Source organism: Salvia splendens, chromosome 15, assembly GCF_004379255.2.
Source record: "Salvia splendens isolate huo1 chromosome 15, SspV2, whole genome shotgun sequence".
In the NCBI taxonomy this organism is placed as follows: domain Eukaryota; kingdom Viridiplantae; phylum Streptophyta; class Magnoliopsida; order Lamiales; family Lamiaceae; genus Salvia; species Salvia splendens.
In genome coordinates this window covers 20,254,811-20,264,944 of record NC_056046.1, presented here as the reverse complement: position 1 = coordinate 20,264,944, position 10,134 = coordinate 20,254,811, and the positions used below count along the sequence as shown (strand labels likewise).

The following is a 10,134-nucleotide window of genomic DNA, read 5'->3' as shown; positions in this document are numbered from 1 at the left end:
TTTTACTATCCTTTTCGTCTTCTACTTGAACTCACTATTTGAATCCTACTTGCCCTCTTATTTGATGAAATGAAAGTCTTGGAAATTTTAATTGGAGGAACAAAAGAAAGGTGAACGGAGGTGGTGGAGTATTTATAGACAAAATGGGTGCATAGTTCTAGATGGATAATTCCATAAGTCATGAGAGCAAAGTGTTGTCCAAGTGTTAAGGATTTTTTGCCATAAGGGGCAAGTTGTCACACCCATCATTCATACTACCATAATAGGAAAGAATCTTACATCTAGTCAGCCAAAATGACGGCTAGCAAGTACGGCCGTCGTTTGGTAAATGTGCTTAATGTGATATGATTTCGTCAAAAGTCTTGTCTTGATTTGAAAGATGTGATGGTGATGCGACTAATATTTATCTATCTTTTGTATGTCCCGGAAGTGTGCGATGTTGCAATTGATAGGAGTACGAAATGAAGGTGGAGTTCTGGATGTGCACAACTGTCGAGACTCGGGAAGCGTGTCCTATTTTTGCTATATTCTCAATATTTAAATTGTAATAGTATAGGACTTTACAAATTCTTTTGTACTAAAACTATTAAATGTCTCCTTTATGTTTATCGAGATCGTGCGCATTTTAAAACACGAACCAACGAGAATAACAACTAATGCAGGACGATATTGGATCGACTAGGGATCAAAAAGGGTGGGTGTTACAACACCGCACTTGCAAAACAACAACCAGGATAATCAAGAATACGTGAATCACTCAGAACACACTGAATCGACCGAAGATTCCTCCTCCAGCTTAGCAGGTACAACAAAACCGTTCAATCAAGAGCCCGACTTCATGACTCAACACAATAATTGCCTTTGGAAGAGAAAGGATCTCACTAGAAAAAAGAAGAGAACGATCCAAGAGGAAGATCGGAAAAGATCTAAGAGAGAAGGTGGAGAAGGAAACCCTAATCCGAAGAGAGAGAGAGAGAATGAATGAATGAATGAGAGATAGAGGTGGTTGGTTTAACAACACACATAACGAACACACCCTAAATCGTACAATCATTATTCGTGATCCTCTTGGAGTGGCACGCGGTGGCAATCAGAGCACCCTAGGCAGGTTGAACACAAATTTGGGCTAACACGAGCATTTGCGCCAGTGTCATTAATTCAAATATGACCGAGCCCAATAAAATTAATAATGAGCCCAATTAGTACCACGTCCATGCATCCCACAACATCCCCACTCATCATTTTACTAAAATTCTTATCAATAACATTGTGAAATTTTTTAATGAATCGAAAACTAGATTTCACATAACATAATTTTAATAGTTCATTTAATGAAATAAGTGATAAGAATTAGATGGTTGTATAATAAAGTCCAAAATGGCCATGATCACACAACATCCCACAAACACGCATATATATTTAAATTGCATTACCACCCAAAGCAAACGATAACCACCATTCCCATGCAAATAAAAGAACCCCCCATATTAGTAACTTCCGATACATATACCAATCAAGCACCCAAAACTGTCTCCATCATCCGCTGCCGCTCTTCTCCCCCCAATGGAGGAGCGGCCCCCACCGTCCGACACCGATGCCGACGCCCCTATCCGCCCCCTCCCCCTCCCCCCGGGCCACGAGGCCTACGTGGTCCAGTTCCCCCTCGACAGCGTGTGCCGCGTCCCTCCCCCGGACCACGCCCGCATTGTCGAGGAGCACACCCGCAAGACTGCCCTCAAGCTCTCCCAGCCCCGCCGCCGCCGCTTCCACTGCTCCCTCGCCCTCCCCATCTTCCTCATCGTCTCCGTCCTCTCCCTCGCCGTCCTCACCGCCCGCTCCACCCTCTACCGCCCCCTCACCCCCTCCTTCCACGTTACCTACATCCGCGCTTACAACTTGACCAATAATTTAATATCCAATTCCAATTCCAGTTCCTGTTCCAGTTCCAATTCCACGCGCCGCCCGCCAGAGTTCCGCGTGGGGATCCGGGCGGGAAACAGGAACCCCTGGCTGACGATGAATTACTGCGGCGGGGGTGCGGCCTCGCTGGAGTTTAAGGACCGGAGGATCGCGCGGGGGAGGGCGCCCGCCACGATCAACGGGAACGACGAGGGAAATGCGAATTTCACGGTGTGTTTGGCCGGGAACGGGACGGCGGCGCTGCCGAAGGCGGTGAAGGAGAGATTGGGGAGTGAATCGGAGAAATACATGGAGCTGGCGATGGATTTGACGGTGGAGATGAGGAGCTTGTTGAGAAATGAGGAGTTGAAATTGCAGATTTTTTGCGATTTTAAGGTTCGGAATTCATTGGCAAAGAATGCCAAAATTTCATGGCAAAGTTGTGTAATTGGTTTATAAGGTTTGGATTGATCTATATGTGTCACATGTACATTATTATTGTGCTACTTTGTTTAATTATGACATGATAAATGTACGTTTCAGATGCATGTTTCTATGTTTCTAGAATACAGGATGAAATATTTGTTATCTAACCGATTTTGTTACTATTGTTTTTGTCGTGAAATTTTGTTCTCTTGTCCATTTATGGACTTTGAATTTTGTAAAAGCTCGTCTAGAGTATGTATTTTGAAAGATAATCATCAACTAGCATTTGCAGAATTTTGTGTGTTTTTCTCTTTGCATTTTTTTGGGTATTGAGATTGAACCGAAATCTCTCCATCATTTAAATCACGAAATTTGGTCAAATTCTTATCTGTCTTATAAACTTTGAAACTGGAATATTAAATCATGAAGTTTAGATTTTTCTCAATCGTCCCATTCATGCACAGAACGACATCTTTTTGTATTATTAAAAACAACAATATTTCAATAATATAAGAAGAGAAATGATAAAATAAAAGAATATAAAAGGGAAAAATACATATTTTAATGAAACACATCCTTTGAATATCGTAAAAATATTATATTTTATGCATGGATGGGACAATTAAAAAAATAAAACTTCATCTTTTAATATTCTAATTTTAAAATTCATGGGACAGAATCTGATCAAACTTATTAATCCAATTTATTAAACTAAACAAGGGCCGGCTCAATTTATGGGCCTAATATAGGCTAACGGGCCTTCATTTTGACCCAAACTGAAATAACATGAATCCGCTGTAACCTTGTGAATAAAATATAACAATAAGTATTACTGTAAGTTTAAATATGTTGGATGCCAATGGTTTCGTGTTTGAGTCCACCGTGAGTCACTATTTAAATTTGTTTTTTTATCATCCATATAATAGCAGTGTAGATTTTGAAATAATCCTATTTGTAATACGAGGTTAACTATCATTTTATACAACATCAGTAATAATTTATACACCTATAAATTTTAAATTGAAATTGACATTTAATAAATTATAAACTAGTTTTATTATAAAACGAATCATTAGAAAATTGCGATTAGTTTTATTGTATCAACGATTATAATAATTGCAAGCATGGAGGTGTATGGGTTAAGGTTACAAATGTATGATTGTTCTGACAATAATTATTTGCAAAGTGCTTCTAATACCTTTTCCTTTTTCTAATTTTTTATTCGGTAGTATGTTAGTTTGGATGTCTCCCAACTCCAAAACTAATAGCATCATAGTTGCTTTATACACAAAACTAGTAGGATTAGGATATATATTTCCTGATTAAAGTGGTGGAGTAGATCAATAATTAGATCATTTTAAAGACTATCATTATAAAAAGGCTCTAATTCTTTAAATTAGGAGTAATCATTGCTATGCTAAAGGCGTGACGCTTTTGTTAGTGGTTATTACTTTAAAAAGAGCTCTATTAAGAACCATTAATTATGATATTCAAAGGTATATTTTTATTATATTTTTATTTTTATCGTTACATAAGTATATGTAATAAAAAAGAGTGATATTGTAGTGTTGAGGATTGCTCTGCTGAGCGTTCAAAATGAGAGCCAGCGTGAGCGACTGGTTCTTTCGCCACTTTTTTCAAATTTTCTTTTAATTTTTAGTTTTAAATTATTTTTAATTTTCATTTTTTATAATACTAGTACTTTGAAATTATTTCTCCTTTCTTCATAAATCTGTATTGAATCAAAAAATCTATCTGCATATTTTTTTTTCTCTCACAAATATCATCTGCTCAATTCTATCTTTCTACTCTTTTTCTCCAAAATCAAATTGCACACATCTCATCTTTTAGTAATTTCTAACTTCTCCTAATATTTCAATAATCTCAAATTTGGAAAGATATAGAAAAACTCACACAGAGGAATTGAGATTCCCCAACGTTTTTTTCTCCAAACACAAATCAAAGCGGAATATCAATTCAGATTTGGGGATGATAATTTTCAAAAATTGGAGAGTCAAAATTTGAGAACAAGTCTAACAGAAACAATATAAGCATCACTGAGAGAGAGAGAGAGAATTGAAAGAAGCATCACTGATAGAAAATAAGAATTGAGAAGAAAAAATAGACACATAATTGAAAGAGGATTGTAGAAAGAAAAAAAAGGGAGAGTATCGACTAAATTGTAGTAGAATGACAAAAACAGAAACAGAAGGAGAGAATTGAAGAACATGCGTAGAGAATTGGAGAGAAGTGGTGAATTGTAGAGAGAAAAAAGGAAAAATTTGACTAAATTGAAGAATAAAAAAAACAGTAGAAACAGAGAGAATTGAGAAGGGGAGTCGCCCACGCTGGCGCTCAGCATATCATTCCTCTTGTTGTGTTATACTGATATACTAGCCGATTTTATAATTCATTATACATTTGAGTTTTTGATTTTTGGATTTAATCATTTTAATATTTTATTTTAATAGTATGAAAGTACTCCATTTATTACAATGAAAATGAAGCATTTTCTATTTCAACAAAGATAATCAATTTCTAAAAGTAGAAATATATTTTTCACTACTTTATTTTTATTCTATTTTATTCTTTCATTTAACAAGGGATGTCAATCAGGCTAACCCGTTCGGGTTCGGGCCAACCCAATCGGGTTGCCGGGCTATTCGGGTTATTGATTTTTCGGGTCATAAATTTTCAATCCTAACCCTAACCCGCCGGATTTCGGGCTAACCCATCAGGCTATTCGGGCCTAAAAGCTTTAGAAAATAATCTCTTGTATCAAAATTTTCCTCTATAAATGATTTTAAATTTTAAATATGTTTTTCTTCTTAGTTTTAGAATCATACAAAATCTTCAAATTTTCATACTAGTTTTCTTCAATAATAGTTGGAAGGAAGCCCTTCATCTCGATCAACTACAACATAAATTAAAGCTTGTGTTCGTGTCATTATTTTGGCATTGTTCATAATTAATTCTTTATGAAAATTAAAAATTATATCTTACATTAATCATTATTAAAATGATAAATATATTGATATTTTAATGGGTTAGTTCTTAATTTTGTCTTGATTGACTTTAGTGGTGGTAAGACAACAATGTTAGATGATGAGACGATGGAATAATGAGTAGAGGTGGAACTTAAAAGTTGATATTGTGGGATCGAGTAGACAAGTGTAGAATGAAGATTGAATAAGCAAATGCGTATAACGATTGTGCCATATGAAATTCAAAAATACAATAAACCCCTAAAACAATATTTTTTAATTAAAATTTGCAACCCATTCGGACCAACCCGTTTAACCCCCCAACCCATTCGGGATAACCCGTTTAGCCTGTTTTGTATTCGGGTTACCAAATTACAGCCCTAACCCACTAATTTTACCGGGCTATTCGGACCGACCCACGGGCATCGAGTTGGATTGACATCCCTATATTTAACACACAAAACATTATTATGGTAGTTAAAGAACTTATATTTTGTGCTTTGCACCCTAAAAAAGAACCGATTTTTGTTTCTTCCATTTTTCGAAATATACTGCATTGCAACTCTAGATCTCTCTTTATATATATGCGCATGCACCTAGGGTCTGTCAAAACATATCAAATAAGATATTCCCACCAAGAGAGAAGATTACAGAATTAATTGATTGATACGATCACATAATAGCCTAGAATAGATTGATCACATTTATGATATTTTCCATAGTTAGGGAAGAGTTTTCCCTATATATTAAGAGGTTGTAATTCATTGTAAATAAATCTATTGAATATACAACACATCTTCTACTCATATCATCTTCTACTTACAATCCTTTCGCCAATATGATCTGCCTCTCTCGATTACCATCGTCAAGAGGGTCATGTTAAAATTAAATACATTTTTCTTTAATAAATTTACAAAGATACGTATATTTCACTTTTTCTAGAGGAATCTTGTGATTTCGTTAGGAGTATTAGATTCTGTACAGTTTTTGTATATAGAAGTAATTATTTTCCATGATATTCAGTTGTAATCTACTGTTTCAACTTTTATAAAGTGACGATTTGTTTTAATGTATTTATACCGCACGTACTTTTATTCATTTGGTGATAATTATATAGAAGCAATTATTTTCCATGATATTCACCGACTACTCGCAAAGCGTTCCAAATTTTGGTGTCATACCTAAAAATAAGGACTAAAAAAAGTATAGACACACGTTTAAGTTGAACAAAACCTTTTGCTTTGATACATTCTGATGTGTGGCCCTGCTCCTGTTATTGGGGGTCAAGGTTTTCGCTATTTTGTGCTATTTATTGATGATTATTCTCGTATGACTTGGATATATATTTTGAAAAATAAGTCCGACTTTTTTGAAAAATTCACCGAATTCTATACCCTCGTCCAAACCCAGTATAACCAAAAGATTCAAATCCTTAGGTCAGATAACCGGCGGGAGGGGGGGAATTTTCAACACAAAAATGCAAGACTTTTTTTCGGAAAAAGGGGTTAGTTCATCAAACATCTTGTGCATACACTCCAGAATAAAATGGGGTAGCAGAAAGGAAAAATCGATATATCCTTGAAATTTTGATATATCCTTGAAATTACCAGAGCCCTTTTAATTGAGTTCAAAATACCCAAATCTTTCTGGCCCGAAGCCATTGCTACTGCGGTCTACCTTATGAACCGTTTGCCCACCGGGATTCTAGAATTCAAATCACCCTTAGATCTTTTCTCCCAACATTTCTAGCTACCGTCTTCCCTGTCTCTGAAACCTAGGGTGTTCGCGTGTACTGTCTTCGTCCACATCCCTAAACAAGACAGTACCAAATTTTCCCCATGTGCTCTCAAATGTGCCTTGGTTATGGCAAAAACCAGAAAGGGTATAGATGTTACGACCCAACCACTAGGAACATGCATACCACTATGAATTGTGATTTTGTGGAAGGCGAGTATTTCTATAGCCAATCTAGTGGTCAGGGGGAGACACAACCTTCAGATAATCATCAGAACAGTGACCTACTTAATTGGCTACCTACAGCCATACCTAACACTGGCCCAGGGAAAATCCAATCAGGGGGAGAGCCACAGTCAAGTCCTGTAACAGACGTTGGTCTAACAGAGGAGGTTAGCGACACCGCCGGGCCGTCACATCATGTAGTTCAGAACGAGGAACAAAGTGGTATTGACCAAACATTAACCCCGTCTTCGATTCCTGAGGTAACTAGTTCAAATAATGATGATAGTGTATCCTTGGGAAATACTAATCTTGATAGGTCAATGGAGTCGAATGTGAGGCCAGTGGCGGATGTAGAAATATAGAACAACCGTACGAGTTACCTACTAGAAGTACAAGAGGAGTTCCACCTCGGAGATACTCACCAGAATGGAAAGGAAGAAAGTCCAGTTATGCAATAGCAAATATCACACAAGGCCAACTATCAGAAATGGCCCGAGCATTCGAAGCTGCCCTATATGAGGAAGAAGAAATTCCACAATCCTTCGAAGAAGCATCAAAACATAAACATTGGAGAGAAGCCATGAAGAAGGAGATAGATGTCCTAGTCAAAAATGGAACATGGGAGAAGTGCACATTGCCTACTGGGAAGAAGCCAGTTGGATATCGGTGGATTTTCACTATCAAAAGGAAAGCAGATGGTTCAATCGAGAGATATAAGGCGAGACTTGTGGCGAAAGGATATACACAAGTGTATGGAATAGATTATGAAGAAACCTTTTCCCCTGTTGCAAAGTTAAACATTGTTCGTGCTTTATTGTCTATAGCAGCGTGCAAAGATTGACCTCTACATCAGTTTGACGTCACCAATGTTTTTCTTCATGGAGAATTAGAAGACAGTAAGGAAGTCTATATGGAAGTACCTCCCGGTTTTTCGACAGAATTCAAAACATGCCAAGTGTGTCGTCTAAGGAAAACACTATACGGGCTAAAGCAATCACCAAGAGTCTGGTTTGGAAGGTTTTGCCATGAAATGGTCAAACAATGGTTCAAGCAAAGTCAGTCAGATCACACACTCTTCACGAAGAAATGGGGAGATAATATAACTTGTCTAATTATCTATGTGGATGACATGATAATCACTGGGGATGACAGTGAGGAAATTCTTAGCCTAAGAGAGAACTTATTCAAGGAATTTGCGATGAAAGATCTAGGAGCATTGAAGTATTTCCTTGGAATCGAAGTATTGAGATCTAAACACGGGATATTCCTGAGGCGGAAAAAGTATGTCCTAGATTTGTTAGCAGAAACAGGTTTATTGGAGTGCAAGCAAGCAGAAACTCCCATGATCCCAAATCACGGCTTAAAGATAGAAGAAGGAGCTGACCTTGCAGATCAAGAACGGTACCAACGACTGGTAGGAAAGCTTATCTACTTATCTCACACTCGGCCAGACATTACTTATGCAGTTGGCATAGTTAGTCAGTTCATGCACCAACCACAAACTGGCCACATGGAAGCAGCCTTAAGAATCGTCCGATATCTGAAAGGGACGATGGGATATGGGGTGTTTCTGGCCAAAAGAGAAGACCTTGAGATTGACGGGTACACTGATGCTGATTGGGAAAGCAATCCCATCGATTGGAGTCCATAGGGGGCTACTTCATCTTTGTTGGAGGCAATCTTGTTACGTGGAGGATCAAGAAGCAGAAGGTGGTAGCCTTATCAAGTGCCGAGGCAGAGTTCAGAGGAATTAAGAGTGGACTTATGAAAATCATGTGGTTAAGGAGGCTATTAACAGAAATTGGCTACCCACCTACACGGAAGAGCCAATTATTCTGTGACAACAAGGCAGCAATCAGTATCTCAGAGAATCCGGTCCAACACGATAGAACTAAGCATGTGGAAGTCGACCGACAATTCATTAAAGAAAATCTCGATGTAGGCACCATTGAGTTCCCGTTTGTACGGTCCGAAGAAAAGCTGGCGGACATCTTGACCAAAGCAGCCCATCCAAAGGCCTTCAAGGAGATTTTAGGAAAGTTGAGTATCGGGGATACCGTTGCTCAACTTGAGGAGGAGTGTGAAAACATATCAAATAAGACATTCCCACCAAGAGAGAAGATTATGGAATTAATTGATTGATACAATCTCATAATAGCCTAGAATAGATTGATCACATTTATGATATTTTCCATAGTTAGGGAAGAGTTTTTCCTATATATTAAGAGGTTGTAATTCATTGTAAATTAATCTATTGAATATACAACACATCTTCTACTCATATCATCTTCTACTTACAATCCTTTCGTCAATATGATCCGCCTCTCTCGATTACCATCGTCAAGAGGGTCATGTTAAAATTAAATACATTTTTCTTTTATAAATTTACAAAGATACGTATATTTCACTTTTTCTAGAGGAATCTTGTGATTTCGTTAGGAGTATTAGAGCATCCACAACCGTGTTCTTGCCAGCGGCACGGTTGTGGGCCCGGGCGGTACTATTCATGCCTGCTCTCTGGCAAGAGCACAACACCCACAGCTGTGCTCTTACGCAAGGACGAGCACAATTAATTTAAAATTCAATTAAACAAAAACATTTCCATAATACTAAAATTCATTAAAAAACCTAAATAATATTACAAATGACGAATAAAATAAAAACGACATAATTAAAATCCTAAAAATTAAAAATTACATAATTAAACTCCTAAAAATTAAAAATTACATAATTAAAATCCTAAAAATTGAGATTGAGAGAGTTGTTTAGTATAGTGTCATTTTTTGTGTTTGAAATGAGAGTATTTATAGATGAAAGTATGAATTTTGGGGTAAAAATAATGAAAAAATAAATTAAAAGTGTGGAA

General features: G+C 37.1%; 1 protein-coding gene across 1 annotated transcript; it reads left to right on the top strand.

The window, feature by feature from the left end:
• Positions 1-1,563: 1,563 nt before the first annotated feature.
• Positions 1,564-2,358, top strand: LOC121766841 (NDR1/HIN1-like protein 13). The gene has a single exon (XM_042163078.1). The coding sequence runs from the start codon at positions 1,564-1,566 to the stop codon at positions 2,356-2,358; it is 795 nt and encodes a 264-aa protein (XP_042019012.1).
• Positions 2,359-10,134: the final 7,776 nt, after the last annotated feature.